The sequence below is a fragment of the Nerophis ophidion genome, linkage group LG04 (assembly GCF_033978795.1).
Source record: "Nerophis ophidion isolate RoL-2023_Sa linkage group LG04, RoL_Noph_v1.0, whole genome shotgun sequence".
In the NCBI taxonomy this organism is placed as follows: domain Eukaryota; kingdom Metazoa; phylum Chordata; class Actinopteri; order Syngnathiformes; family Syngnathidae; genus Nerophis; species Nerophis ophidion.
The window spans coordinates 81,471,787-81,488,450 of NC_084614.1; the positions used below are offsets into that span (position 1 = coordinate 81,471,787).

The following is a 16,664-nucleotide window of genomic DNA, read 5'->3' on the forward strand; positions in this document are numbered from 1 at the left end:
CTGATGTAGCTTACCACCACTACTGCTGTAGCTTACCACCACTACTGATGTAGCTTACCACCACTAATGATGTAGCTTACCACCACTACTGATGTAGCTTACCACCACTACAGATGTAGCTTACCACCACTACTGATGTAGCTTACCACCACTATTGATGTAGCTTACCACCACTACTGATGTAGCTTACCACCACTACTGATGTAGCTTACCCCCACTACTGATGTAGCTTACCACCACTACTGATGTAGCTTACCACCACTACTGATGTAGCTTACCACCACTACTGATGTAGCTTACCACCACTACTGATGTAGCTTACCACCACTAATGATGTAGCTTACCACCACTACTGATGTAGCTTACCACCACTACTGATGTAGCTTACCACCACTACTGATGTAGCTTACCACCACTACAGATGTAGCTTACCACCACTACTGATGTAGCTTACCACCACTACTGATGTAGCTTACCACCACTACTGATGTAGCTTACCACCACTACTGATGTAGCTTACCACCACTAATGATGTAGCTTACCACCACTACTGATGTAGCTTACCACCACTACTGATGTAGCTTACCACCACTACTGATGTAGCTTACCCCCACTACTGATGTAGCTTACCACCACTACTGATGTAGCTTACCACCACTACTGATGTAGCTTACCACCATTACTGATGTAGCTTACCACCACTACTGATGTAGCTTACCACCACTACTGATGTAGCTTACCACCACTACTGATGTAGCTTACCACCACTACTGATGTAGCTTACCACCACTACTGATGTAGCTTACCACCACTACAGATGTAGCTTACCACCACTACTGATGTAGCTTACCACCACTACTGATGTAGCTTACCACCACTACTGATGTAGCTTACCACCACTACTGATGTAGCTTACCACCACTACTGATGTAGCTTACCACCATTACTGATGTAGCTTACCACCACTACTGATGTAGCTTACCACCACCAGGTGTGAATGAATGATGGCTTCCCACTTCTCTGTGAGCGCTTTGACTATCTAACAATAGAAAAGTGCTTTATAAATCTAATCCATTATTATTATTATTTACAGCCAGTTCACCAACACGAGTATTTTGTGTGTATATATATATATATATATATATATATATACATACATACACACACAGTATATGTATGAAAACTTAACTTTCAGTGACTTCTAGCTATATATATTTATTTTTTACAACATTTTACAATAAATATAAAAACATTACCACGTTTTGAATTTTACTGTTGGTGGCGGGGGCAGCAGCCTAAGCAGAGAAGCCCAGATTTCCACAATATAATGTCGTAAAAACTCATGTCAATTTAACAGTAAAATTCAGCTTTTTTTGTCAGTGTTAATTGTATATTCACTGTACAATGTTGTACAAAAACTAAACAAAAACCTTTACAGTAAAATGTTGTAAATGTCAAGTTTTTACTACTTAAAAGAATTTATAGCAAATCCAAACTCCTCAACATTCGAACCAATTTGTAAATGCCAAGCATGTGAAAATGTAATAAAATATTTATTGAAAGCAGAAAGAGAAAAAGAGGTTTCCGGGTGTTTCCAAGACAAGTTCCTGGTTGCCTTGGTGACCACCAGGAGGCTTAAAAAAAGACAAACATAAAAAAGTTGTGAAGAAAGAGGAGCAGCATCAAGTATTGTCGTCTTTCAGGACGCGGTCCTCCACGTCTCCGGCTCTGCTCCGGCCCCCGAAGCGTCTGAAGAAGGAGATGAAGCCAAGGCCGTTGGTCGGTCCGTCTCCGTGGTCTCCGTGGTCCCCGTGGTCCCCGTGGTCCCCGTGGTCCCCGTGGTCCCTGTGGTCTCTGGTCTTGGCGGCGACCAGCGAAGCCCGGGCTCGGTTCGCCATCGCCGATTCCGTCCTGGATCCGGAGGAGTAGGACCTCTGGAACAAACTCCCCAGTCGGAAGGCGGGCGCGGGAGAAAGCCTGGTCCCGTCCACGGATGCGGACCTCAAGTAGGGGCTTTTGGAGACTGCCGAATCTCGGGGGTACCCGGAGAGAGACGGGGGGTCGGGGTTTGGGGGATCCCCTCCGCTTTCCCAGACTTCGTCGTCCTCGTCGGACACGGAGGCGCCGCGCTGCTGAGCGTGTCTCTGGGAGCAAGTCAGAGGACTCAAGATGGTCCACGGAGAGCCCACATCGCCATTTTTGGCAAAGAAGAAGTCTCTGGTTCTTGGACGGGGCGTACGAGGGGTGGCCGGATTGTCCGTGGCTACTTCTCGGTCCTGGTCTTGTCCGTGTGTTCCCTCTGTGGACGCCTTCTCCGCATCCTGACGTCCCTCCTCTGGACTCTCCGGAGAGGCGGGCTCCGCTTTGACTCCGGACGGAGGGCGGACCCCCGGCTCCAAGGTCTTCCTGCACCGGGAGACCCCGTCCGGGTCGTTGGACAGGAAGCTGCGCAAGACCGACTCCAAGTTGGCTTCCGATCCGGGATGTGAGAGGTGGGAACTGCGCTTGGTGGCCAGGCGGCTGCTCTCCTTCCTGCGGCGCTGCTGCTCCGCCGCCTCGCGCTGGCGGTTCTCCTTCAGGACAGAAGCGGGACAGTTTGAGAGACAGCTGGGACTCGGGAGAAGTGGCTGTTAGAAGACTTTTAGCCAAATCAGCACAAAACTTTGTGTCTCAATGAGTTCTCAGCGAGAAGCAAAAAGCAAGAAGGCTTGTAAAAGCCCACAGTGTAGGGGGGGAAGCAACATGAAGGTCTGTAAAAGCCCACAGTGTAGGGGGGGAAGCAACATGAAGGTCTGTAAAAGCCCACAGTGTAGGGGGGGAAGCAACATGAAGGTCTGTAAAAGCCCACAGTGTAGGGGGGGAAGCAACATGAAGGTCTGTAAAAGCCCACAGTGTAGGGGGGGAAGCAACATGAAGGTCTGTAAAAGCCCACAGTGTAGGGGGGGAAGCAACATGAAGGTCTGCAGTTTTCTTTCATGTATTGTAATCAACAGAAAAATAGCATTTTTACCCAAGGACTACAAAGCGGAGAGAAGGCAGGATCTGCCCAATTTCCAGCTTTTTTGAACTCTTTTAAAAACCTTTCTTTGAACTGTTCTGTAACCAGAGGCAACGCTGTTTACGACCCCCGTCCCTTTACAAGCAGCCCTTGCCATGTGGTCAGGGAAAGTCCAAATAAAGGTGGAGACGTACAAGAGTACAGACCAGACCTTTACAAGCAGCCCTTGCCATGTGGTCAGGGAAAGTCCAAATAAAGGTGGAGACGTACAAGAGTACAGACCAGACCTTTACAAGCAGCCCTTGCCATGTGGTCAGGGAAAGTCCAAATAAAGGTGGAGACGTACAAGAGTACAGACCAGACCTTTCCCTTCAAATTGAATCCTGTCTCTGTCTGCTTCCTTGCTTCTTGTGCTGTTTAACAGACATCGTGTGTGTTTGGACCTGAGAGCGGGTTCCTCCGCACCTGCACGGCTCGGTCAAAGTTCCTGCAGAAGGCGTGGAAGACGGAGCAGCACTCCTCCAGCTTGAAGGAGGCCGGGTCCTCGCAGAAATACTCGGCCACGGCGTAACTCAGCACGTTCAGCTCGTGCAGGAGGAAGTCCACCTCGGAGAGCTGGGCCTCGGCCTGCTGGAGGACGGACAAGGAGGATCTAAAGCGGGGTGTCCAAAGTTTTGGTGCCGCACACTTTACTTTAGAAAATAATACAAGAAATGTTTAGTTGTTCTTCCCCGAACTTTAAAGGCCGACTGAAATGAGATGTTCTTGTTTAAAGGGGGATAGCTGCTCCATTCTATGTGTCATACTACATCATTCTATGTGTCATACTTCATCATTCTATGTGTCATACTTCGTCATTCTATGTGTCATACTTCGTCATTCTATGTGTCATACTTCATCATTCTATGTGTCATACTTCATCATTCTATGTGTCATACTTCATCATTCTATGTGTCATACTTCATCATTCTATGTGTCATACTTCATCATTCTATGTGTCATACTTCATCATTCTATGTGTCATACTTCATCATTCTATGTGTCATACTTCATCATTCTATGTCTCATACTTCATCATTCTATGTGTCATACTTCATCATTCTATGTGTCATACTTCATCATTCTATGTGTCATACTACATCATTCTGTGTGTCATACTTCATCATTCTGTGTGTCATACTTCATCATTCTATGTGTCATACTTCATCATTCTATGTGTCATACTTCATCATTCTATGTGTCATACTTCATCATTCTATGTGTCATACTTCATCATTCTGTGTGTCATACTTCATCATTCTGTGTGTCATACTTCATCATTCTGTGTGTCATACTTCATCATTCTGTGTGTCATACTTCATCATTCTGTGTGTCATACTTCATCATTCTATGTGTCATACTTCATCATTCTGTGTCATACTTCATCATTCTGTGTGTCATACTTCATCATTCTGTGTGTCATACTTCATCATTCTATGTGTCATACTTCATCATTCTATGTGTCATACTTCATCATTCTGTGTGTCATACTTCATCATTCTGTGTGTCATACTTCATCATTCTGTGTGTCATACTTCATCATTCTATGTGTCATACTTCATCATTCTATGTGTCATACTTCATCATTCTATGTGTCATACTTCATCATTCTATGTGTCATACTTCATCATTCTGTGTGTCATACTTCATCATTCTGTGTGTCATACTTCATCATTCTGTGTGTCATACTTCATCATTCTATGTGTCATACTTCATCATTCTATGTGTCATACTTCATCATTCTATGTGTCATACTTCATGTCATTCTATGTGTCATACTTCATCATTCTATGTGTCATACTTCATCATTCTATGTGTCATACTACATCATTCTATGTGTCATACTTCATCATTCTATGTGTCATACTTCATCATTCTATGTGTCATACTTCATCATTCTATGTGTCATACTACATCATTCTATGTGTCATACTTCATCATTCTGTGTGTCATACTTCATCATTCTATGTGTCATACTTCATCATTCTATGTGTCATACTTCATCATTCTATGTGTCATACTTCATCATTCTGTGTCATACTTCATCATTCTATGTGTCATACTTCATCATTCTATGTGTCATACTTCATCATTCTATGTGTCATACTTCATCATTCTATGTGTCATACTTCATCATTCTATGTGTCATACTTCATCATTCTATGTGTCATACTTCATCATTCTATGTGTCATACTTCATCATTCTATGTGTCATACTTCATCATTCTATGTGTCATACTTCATCATTCTATGTGTCATACTTCATCATTCTATGTGTCATACTTCATCATTCTATGTGTCATACTTCATCATTCTATGTCTCATACTTCATCATTCTATGTGTCATACTTCATCATTCTATGTGTCATACTTCATCATTCTATGTGTCATACTTCATCATTCTATGTGTCATACTTCATCATTCTATGTGTCATACTTCATCATTCTATGTGTCATACTTCATCATTCTATGTGTCATACTTCACCATTCTATGTGTCATACTTCATCATTCTATGTGTCATACTTCATCATTCTATGTGTCATACTTCATCATTCTGTGTGTCATACTTCATCATTCTATGTGTCATACTTCATCATTCTATGTGTCATACTTCATCATTCTATGTGTCATACTTCATCATTCTGTGTCATACTTCATCATTCTATGTGTCATACTTCATCATTCTATGTGTCATACTTCATCATTCTATGTGTCATACTTCATCATTCTATGTGTCATACTTCATCATTCTATGTGTCATACTTCATCATTCTATGTGTCATACTTCATCATCCTATGTGTCATACTTCATCATCCTATGTGTCATACTTCATCATTCTATGTGTCATACTTCATCATTCTATGTGTCATACTTCATCATCCTATGTGTCATACTTCATCATCCTATGTGTCATACTTCATCATTCTATGTGTCATACTTCATCATTCTATGTGTCATACTTCATCATTCTATGTGTCATACTTCATCATTCTATGTGTCATACTTCATCATTCTATGTGTCATACTTCATCATTCTATGTGTCATACTTCATCATTCTATGTGTCATACTTCATCATTCTATGTGTCATACTTCATCATCCTATGTGTCATACTTCATCATTCTATGTGTCATACTTCATCATTCTATGTGTCATACTTCATCATTCTATGTGTCATACTTCATCATTCTATGTGTCATACTTCATCATTCTATGTGTCATACTTCATCATTCTATGTGTCATACTTCATCATTCTATGTGTCATACTTCATCATTCTATGTGTCATACTTCATCATTCTATGTGTCATACTTCATCATTCTATGTGTCATACTTCATCATTCTATGTGTCATACTTCATCATTCTATGTGTCATACTTCATCATTCTATGTCTCATACTTCATCATTCTATGTGTCATACTTCATCATTCTATGTGTCATACTTCATCATTCTATGTGTCATACTTCATCATTCTATGTGTCATACTTCATCATTCTATGTGTCATACTTCATCATTCTATGTGTCATACTTCATCATTCTATGTGTCATACTTCACCATTCTATGTGTCATACTTCATCATTCTATGTGTCATACTTCATCATTCTATGTGTCATACTTCATCATTCTGTGTGTCATACTTCATCATTCTATGTGTCATACTTCATCATTCTATGTGTCATACTTCATCATTCTATGTGTCATACTTCATCATTCTGTGTCATACTTCATCATTCTATGTGTCATACTTCATCATTCTATGTGTCATACTTCATCATTCTATGTGTCATACTTCATCATTCTATGTGTCATACTTCATCATTCTATGTGTCATACTTCATCATTCTATGTGTCATACTTCATCATCCTATGTGTCATACTTCATCATCCTATGTGTCATACTTCATCATTCTATGTGTCATACTTCATCATTCTATGTGTCATACTTCATCATCCTATGTGTCATACTTCATCATTCTATGTGTCATACTTCATCATTCTATGTGTCATACTTCATCATTCTATGTGTCATACTTCATCATTCTATGTGTCATACTTCATCATTCTATGTGTCATACTTCATCATTCTATGTGTCATACTTCATCATTCTATGTGTCATTCTATGTGTCATACTTCATCATTCTATGTGTCATACTTCATCATTCTATGTGTCATACTTCATCATTCTATGTGTCATACTTCATCATTCTATGTGTCATACTTCATCATTCTATGTGTCATACTTCATCATTCTATGTGTCATACTTCATCATTCTATGTGTCATACTTCATCATTCTATGTGTCATACTTCATCATTCTATGTGTCATACTTCATCATTCTATGTGTCATACTTCATCATCCTATGTGTCATACTTCATCATTCTATGTGTCATACTTCATCATTCTATGTGTCATACTTCATCATTCTATGTGTCATACTTCATCATTCTATGTGTCATACTTCATCATTCTATGTGTCATACTTCATCATTCTATGTGTCATACTTCATCATTCTATGTGTCATACTTCATCATTCTATGTGTCATACTTCATCATTCTATGTGTCATTTTATGTGTCATACTTCATCATTCTATGTGTCATACTTCATCATTCTATGTGTCATACTTCATCATTCTATGTGTCATACTTCATCATTCTATGTGTCATACTTCATCATTCTATGTGTCATACTTCATCATTCTATGTGTCATACTTCATCATTCTATGTGTCATACTTCATCATTCTATGTGTCATACTTCATCATTTCACCAGATTTTGCTGAAAGGATTTAGTAGAGAACATCGATGATAAAGTTCCCAACGTTTGGTGGCTAATAAAAAAGCCTTGCCTGTACAGGAAGTAGCAGACGATGTGCGCGTGACGTCACAGGTTGTGGAGCTCCTCACATCTGAACATTGTTTACAATCATGGCCACCAGCAGCTAGAGCGATTCGGCCCGAGAAAGCGACGATTTCCCCATTAATTTGAGCGAGGATGAAAGATTTGTGGATAAGGAAAGTGAGAGTGAAGGACTAGAAAAAAAAAATAAAAAAAATAAATGAAAACCCCCCAAAAAAACTAAACGGCACAGCAATTCAGATGTTATTAGACAAATTTACGAGGATAATTCTGGAAAATCCATTATCTGCTTATTGTGTTACTAGTGTTTTAGTGAGATTATATGGACGTACCTGTACAACCTAGAAGTTGGAGGGGTGTGACCGCAGTGTTTCCGAGGGAAGCCACGTTTCTTGACGAGGCGAAAGCAGCCGTTGGGGCCGGGCGGAGATTTTATTTTTTTTTCCCTCCTCCACGGTGGAAACATCCGACGGTCGGGGTCGGCCGGTGGGAGGAGGCAAGAGAGTCCGCAGCTGCCTCTTTGACAGGTACAGGAGGAACAACGTAAGCTCTCCGCTCATGTCTACGGTAAGAGCTGACTTATTACCACCATTTTCTCACCGAAACCTGCCGGTTGACATGTGGTAGGGAACCATGTTCACTTGACCGCTCTGTTCCATAGTAAAGCTTTCGGGAATATAAACAAGGAAACACCGGCTGTTTGTGTTGCTAAACGAGGTCGCAATACACCGCTTCCCACCTACACCTTTCTTCTTTGACGTCTCCATTATTCATTGAACAAATTGAAAAAGATTCAGCAACACAGATGTCCAGAATACTGTGGAATTATGCGATGAAAAGAGACGAATTATAGCTGGGATCGCTGCTGGACACAATGTCCTCTACAATGTGTGACGTCACGCGCACACGTTATAACGCGACGATTTAGCACGATACTTCTGCGGGAAATGTAAAATTGCAATTTAGTAAACTAAAGCGGGCGTGTTGCAATGTTAATATTTCATCTTTGATATCTAAACTATCAGACTGTGTGGTCGCTAGTAGTGGCTTTCAGTAGGACTTTAACAAATGTAAAGTGCGTTACACACATACATATATATGTACCTACATATACACACACACGTATGTATGTATATATATATATATACATACATACAGTGGGACAAAAAAGTATTTAGTCATCCAGCGATTGTGCAAGTTCTCCCACTTCAAATGATGACAGAGGTGTGTCATTTTCATCATAGGTACACTTCAACTGGGAGAGACAGAATGTGACAAAAATCCAGGAATTCACATTGTAGGAATTTTAAAGAATTTATTTGTAAATTATTGTGGAAAATAAGTATTTGGTCAATAACAAAAATTCCACTGAATACTTTGTAATATAACCTTTGTTGGCAATAACAGAGATCAAAGCATTACTATAGGTCTTTACCAGCTTTGCACACCCAGTAGCTGGTATTTAGGCCCATTCCTCCATGCAGATCTTCTCGAGAGCAGTGATGTTTTGGGGCTGTCGCCGAGCAACACGGACTTTCAACTCCCTCCACAGATTTTCTATGGGGTTGAGGTCTGGAGACTGGCTAGGCCACTCCAGGACTTTCAAATTCTTCTTACGGAGCCACTCCTTCGTTGCCTGGGCTGTGTGTTTGGGATCATTGTCATGCTGGAAGACCCAGCCAAGTTTCATCTTCAAAGCTCTCACTGATGGAAGGAGGTTTTGGCTCCAAATCTCAGGATACATGGCCCCATTCATTCTTTCCTTAACACGGATCAATCGTCCTGTCCCCTTAGCAGAAAAACAGCCCCAAAGCATGATGTTTCCACCCCCATGCTTCACAGTAGGTATGGTGTTCTTGGGATGCAACTCAGTATTCTTCTTCCTCCAAACACCACCAGTTGAGTTTATACCAAAAAGTTCTATTTTGGTTTCATCTGACCACATGACTTTCTCCCAATCCTCTGCTGTATCATCCATGTGCTCTCTGGCCAACTTCAGACGGGCCTGGACATGCAATGGCTTAAGCAGGGGGACACGTGTGGCACTGCAGGATTTGATTCCCAATTGGCGTAGTGTTACTGATGGTAACGTTTGTTACTTTGGTCCCAGCTCTCTGCAGGTCATTCACCAGGTCCCCCCCGTGTGGTTCTGGGATTTTTGCTCACCGTTCTCATGATCATTTTGACACCACGGGATGAGATCTTGCTTGGAGCCCCAGATCGAGGGAGATTATCAGTGGTCTTGTATGTCTTCCATTTTCTGATAATTGCTCCCACAGTTGATTTTTTCCCACCAAGCTGCTTGCCTATTGTAGATTCACTCTTCCCAGTCTGGTGCAGGTCTACAATTCTTTCCCTGGTGTCCTTCGACAGCTCTTTGGTCTTGGCCATAGTGGAGTTTGGAGTCTGACTGTTTGAGGCTGTGGACAGGTGTCGTCTATACAGATAACGAGTTCAAACAAGTGCCATTAATACAGGTAACGAGTGGAGGACAGAAGAGCTTCTTAAAGAAGAAGTTACAGGTCTGTGAGAGCCAGAGATCTTCCTTCTTTGAAGTCACCAAATACTTATTTTCCACCATCATTTACAAATAAGTTCTTTAAAATTCCTACAATGTGAATTCCTGGATTGTTTTTTTGTCACATTCTGTCTCTCCCAGTTGAAGTGTACCTATGATGAAAATGACACACCTCTGTCATCATTTGAAGTGGGAGAACTTGCACAATCGCTGGCTGACTAAATACTTTGTTGCCCCACTGTATGTGTGTATATATGTATACACACACACACACACACACACACACACACACACACACACACACACACACACACACACACACACACACACACACACACACACACACAAACTAGAGCAGGGGTCGGCAACCCGCGGCTCAGCTGCACAATCGCCGCCCCCCCAGATTGTTGCGGGGAGATTCCGGAATTCAATGCCTCTCCCGGACATCACCCAGAGTCAACATTCTCCAATCTTTACTCGGACTACAATATTAAGGGCGTGCCGTGATTATATTACTCTTAACGTCCTCTTAACGTCATCGCGCCCGCCATTCACGGAATGCTATTTGCGTGCCGACCAGACATGCATTTCGCTGCTTCTATCGGCACATGTATGAGACCGCAAGGCATGCTGGGTGACACAGAGTACACTGACGCTTGTGATATAAACAAATTTAACAATCCTACTCATATGCGCCACATTGTGAACCCACACAAAAGAAGAATGACAAACACATTTCGGGAGAAAATCCTCACAGTAACACAACAAATACCCAGAATCCTTTTCATCCATTACAAAACCTAACTATGTTATACACCCCGCGAGCACAAAACCCCGCCCCTCCCTGCGTGGTTGAGGTGGGCGTGGTTTGGTGCTCGCGGGGTGTATAGCATAGTCAGGAAGTGTCATGGATGCAAAGGATTCTGGGTAGTTGTTGTGTTGCGTTTATGTTGTGTTACTGTGAGGATGTTCTCCCGAAATGTGTTTGTCATTCTTCTTTTGTGTGGGTTCACAATGTGGCGCATATTAGCAGGAGTGTTAAAGTAGTTTATATGACAAGCGTCAGTGTACTCTGTGTCAAGCAGTGTGCCTTCCAGTCGAGTGCGTGCATCTCACACATGTTGCTGGACTGCCAAGCAGGTGGAGAAGGTGTTTAAGGCAAGGTGGCTTCATAGCACGCCCTTATTCTTGTCAGCTGGGTGACCAGCAGTAGATACTGGCCAGAATAATTGTGGCTCCCATTGTCTTCCACATTTAGTGAAACAGCTCAAAATGTCTCTTTGAGTGGTAAAGATTGCACGAGAAGAAAGGTTGCAAAGTGCTGCATGTAAACATCATTCCACATTTAGTGAAACAGCTCAAAATGTCTCTGAGTGGTAAAGATTGCACGAGAGGAAAGGTTGCAAAGTGCTGCATGTAAACATCATCCCACATTTAGTGAAACAGCTCAAAATGTCTTTGAGTGGTAAAGATTGCACGAGAAGAAAGGTTGCAAAGTGCTGCACGTAAACATCATGCCAGGCGGGAGCGTCATGTGACCTCCAGACTACTGGAAGTGGGTCCTACCGTGAAGAATGTCTCCATCTGCTGGAAGAGGGCGGGATGTCTGAAGGTGTACAACTTCACCTCCTTCAGCCTCTTCACCTCCCGCTCAAAGTCCGCCACCACCTCCTCCTTGCAGATCCTAGCCAACATTGGGTCACAGAGGTTAGACTTCATAGCGGAGGCGGGGGGGATGTTTGTGGGGCGGGCACCTTAGCGCCATGGCGATGTGTTGCATCTGGCCGGGGAAGGTCAGCAGCGCCGGGTCGATGTCCTCCGCTTGCTGCCCACAGGAAACGCTGACGTGGTTATTTTGGATCAGAAAGCATCTGGCTCTTGTTACCTTGGCAACGTAGTGCAGGAGGTTCATGCCGGGCGTGTTGGCCTTGGTGTCGGCCAGGTTGAGCAGCGACGTCATCCTGAAGCCCATGGCGTCGGCGTTGTAGCCCCCCTGTGCGGGCAGAGGAGCGGCAGGTGACGCTTTATACACCCCAAAAAGGGGGAGGAGCACATACGGCGTTCATGTAGTTGCCGGCTTTCAGGACCAGGTGGATGACGGCGTGCAGGTCGTCACAGTCCAGCAGCTCTGAGGGGCGACATCGGGGACGTTTAAACGTCGGGCAAAGCGGGAAGTGAGGTGGCGAGACGCTACCGTTGGCCGCTTTGATCATCACCGCCAGCGAGTTCTTCACCTCCGCCACGAGAGGCAGGAACTCCTCGCGCAGAACCATCATCTTCAGGAGCTCCTCGTAACTGCGGCAACAAGGGCGTACCTTCAGTTTGCATTTGCACCCTGCGCTGCCCCCTGTTGGCCTGGGGTGGTATTGTTCAAAAAGGACAAGCCCATAGTCCCGTCAGGCTCTGGCATAAATAACTAGATGAGGCAATTCCTGAAGGAAATACGTCTGAATGCTGAACTTGAAGTCAAATGCTGACAGAAAGTAGCATAAACATAACAATATCATATTTCCTTGAATTGCCGCCGGGGCGCTAACTCATTTAAAACCTCTTCTCACTCCTGCACTTACCAAAGGCATGTGGTAAAAGTAAGCATGCGCTAACTCATTTAAAACCTCTTCTCACTCCTGCACTTACCAAAGGCATGTGGTAAAAGTAAGCATGCGCTAACTCATTTAAAACCTCTTCTCACTCCTGCACTTACCAAAGGCATGTGGTAAAAGTAAGCATGCGCTAACTCATTTAAAACCTCTTCTCACTCCTGCACTTACCAAAGGCATGCGGTAAAAGTAAGCATGCGCTAACTCATTTAAAACCTCTTCTCACTCCTGCACTTACCAAAGGCATGCGGTAAAAGTAAGCATGCGCTAACTCATTTAAAACCTCTTCTCACTCCTGCACTTACCAAAGGCATGCGGTAAAAGTAAGCATGCGCTAATTATTTTAAAACCTCTTCTCACTCCTGCACTTACCAAAGGCATGCAGTAAAAGTAAGCATGCGCTAATTATTTTAAAACCTCTTCTCACTCCTGCGCTTACCAAAGGCATGCAGTAAAAGTAAGCATGCGCTAATTATTTTAAAACCTCTTCTCACTCCTGCACTTACCAAAGGCATGCGGTAAAAGTAAGCATGCGCTAATTATTTTAAAACCTCTTCTCACTCCGGCACTTACCAAAGGCATGCAGTGAAAATTTGAGTGTGATGTAAGCTTGGACCTTAAGTCCTACTGAATAGCTCTTAATCTTCTCCCCTTTATGAGATTTCAAATTACCGGTATCGAAATCAGCCTCCTCCATTTTGAAAATGATGACAGGGGAAGTGTCAGTCGTGACGTGACGTGTTTGACCCGGTGGTAATATCAAGCATGCGCTAATTATTTTGGGAAGCGAGTTTGACCCGGCAGTAATTGAAGGCAGGCACCTACTACTGTATATGCCGGGCAGTAATTGAAGGCAGGCACCTACTACTGTATATGCCGGGCAGTAATTGAAGGCAGGCACCTACTACTGTATATGCCGGGCAGTAATTGAAGGCAGGCACCTACTACTGTATATGCCGGGCAGTAATTGAAGGCAGGCACCTACTACTGTATATGCCGGGCAGTAATTGAAGGCAGGCACCTACTACTGTATATGCCGGGCAGTAATTGAAGGCAGGCACCTACTAAAGTATATGCCGGGCAGTAATTGAAGGCAGGCACCTACTACTGTATATGCCGGGCAGTAATTGAAGGCAGGCACCTACTAAAGTATATGCCGGGCAGTAATTGAAGGCAGGCACCTACTACTGTATATGCCGGGCAGTAATTGAAGGCAGGCACCTACTAAAGTATATGCTGGGCAGTAATTGAAGGCAGGCACCTACTACTGTATATGCCGGGCAGTAATTGAAGGCAGGCACCTACTAAAGTATATGCCGGGCAGTAATTGAAGGCAGGCACCTACTAAAGTATATGCTGGGCAGTAATTGAAGGCAGGCACCTACTACTGTATATGCCGGGCAGTAATTGAAGGCAGGCACCTACTAAAGTATATGCCGGGCAGTAATTGAAGGCAGGCACCTACTAAAGTATATGCCGGGCAGTAATCGAAGGCAGGCACCTACTACTGTATATGCCGGGCAGTAATCGAAGGCAGGCACTTACTAAAGTATATGCCGGGCAGTAATTGAAGGCAGGCACCTACTACTGTATATGCCGGGCAGTAATTGAAGGCAGGCACCTACTACTGTATATGCCGGGCAGTAATTGAAGGCAGGCACCTATTACTGTATATGCCGGGCAGTAATTGAAGGCAGGCACCTACTAAAGTATATGCCGGGCAGTAATTGAAGGCAGGCACCTACTACTGTATATGCCGGGCAGTAATTGAAGGCAGGCACCTACTACTGTATATGCCGGGCAGTAATTGAAGGCAGGCACCTACTACTGTATATGCCGGGCAGTAATCGAAGGCAGGCACTTACTAAAGTATATGCCGGGCAGTAATTGAAGGCAGGCACCTACTACTGTATATGCCGGGCAGTAATTGAAGGCAGGCACCTATTACTGTATATGCCGGGCAGTAATTGAAGGCAGGCACCTACTAAAGTATATGCCGGGCAGTAATTGAAGGCAGGCACCTATTACTGTATATGCCGGGCAGTAATTGAAGGCAGGCACCTACTAAAGTATATGCCGGGCAGTAATTGAAGGCAGGCACCTACTACTGTATATGCCGGGCAGTAATCGAAGGCAGGCACTTACTAAAGTATATGCCGGGCAGTAATTGAAGGCAGGCACCTACTACTGTATATGCCGGGCAGTAATTGAAGGCAGGCACCTACTACTGTATATGCCGGGCAGTAATTGAAGGCAGGCACCTATTACTGTATATGCCGGGCAGTAATTGAAGGCAGGCACCTACTAAAGTATATGCCGGGCAGTAATTGAAGGCAGGCACCTACTACTGTATATGCCGGGCAGTAATTGAAGGCAGGCACCTACTACTGTATATGCCGGGCAGTAATTGAAGGCAGGCACCTACTACTGTATATGCCGGGCAGTAATTGAAGGCAGGCACCTACTACTGTATATGCCGGGCAGTAATTGAAGGCAGGCACCTACTAAAGTATATGCCGGGCAGTAATTGAAGGCAGGCACCTACTACTGTATATGCCGGGCAGTAATTGAAGGCAGGCACCTACTAAAGTATATGCCGGGCAGTAATTGAAGGCAGGCACCTACTACTGTATATGCCGGGCAGTAATTGAAGGCAGGCACCTACTAAAGTATATGCTGGGCAGTAATTGAAGGCAGGCACCTACTACTGTATATGCCGGGCAGTAATTGAAGGCAGGCACCTACTAAAGTATATGCCGGGCAGTAATTGAAGGCAGGCACCTACTAAAGTATATGCTGGGCAGTAATTGAAGGCAGGCACCTACTACTGTATATGCCGGGCAGTAATTGAAGGCAGGCACCTACTACTGTATATGCCGGGCAGTAATTGAAGGCAGGCACCTACTAAAGTATATGCCGGGCAGTATTGAAGGCAGGCACCTACTACTGTATATGCCGGGCAGTAATTGAAGGCAGGCACCTACTAAAGTATATGCCGGGCAGTAATTGAAGGCAGGCACCTACTAAAGTATATGCTGGGCAGTAATCGAAGGCAGGCACCTACTACTGTATATGCCGGGCAGTAATTGAAGGCAGGCACTTACTAAAGTATATGCCGGGCAGTAATTGAAGGCAGGCACCTACTACTGTATATGCCGGGCAGTAATTGAAGGCAGGCACCTACTACTGTATATGCCGGGCAGTAATTGAAGGCAGGCACCTACTACTGTATATGCCGGGCAGTAATTGAAGGCAGGCACCTACTAAAGTATATGCCGGGCAGTAATTGAAGGCAGGCACCTACTACTGTATATGCCGGGCAGTAATTGAAGGCAGGCACCTACTACTGTATATGCCGGGCAGTAATTGAAGGCAGGCACCTACTACTGTATATGCCGGGCAGTAATTGAAGGCAGGCACCTACTAAAGTATATGCCGGGCAGTAATTGAAGGCAGGCACCTACTACTGTATATGCCGGGCAGTAATTGAAGGCAGGCACCTACTAAAGTATATGCCGGGCAGTAATTGAAGGCAGGCACCTACTACTGTATATGCCGGGCAGTAATTGAAGGCAGGCACCTACTAAAGTATATGCTGGGCAGTAATTGAAGGCAGGCACCTACTACTGTATATGCCGG

At 43.9% G+C, this 16,664-nt stretch overlaps 1 protein-coding gene across 1 annotated transcript in view; it reads right to left on the minus strand.

The window, feature by feature from the left end:
* Positions 1–1,534: 1,534 nt before the first annotated feature.
* The window catches only part of LOC133550483 (FH2 domain-containing protein 1-like), a 51,366-nt gene continuing 36,236 nt past the window's right edge, over positions 1,535–16,664 (minus strand). Inside the window, exons 14-20 of the mRNA XM_061896463.1 lie at positions 12,620–12,720; positions 12,483–12,553; positions 12,311–12,418; positions 12,180–12,250; positions 11,992–12,109; positions 3,464–3,628; positions 1,535–2,573 (exon numbers count right to left, since the gene is read on the minus strand). Of these exons, the coding sequence (XP_061752447.1) occupies positions 1,683–2,573; positions 3,464–3,628; positions 11,992–12,109; positions 12,180–12,250; positions 12,311–12,418; positions 12,483–12,553; positions 12,620–12,720 (1,525 nt within the window). The 3' untranslated portion in view covers positions 1,535–1,682. The remainder of the gene's footprint in view (positions 2,574–3,463; positions 3,629–11,991; positions 12,110–12,179; positions 12,251–12,310; positions 12,419–12,482; positions 12,554–12,619; positions 12,721–16,664) is intronic.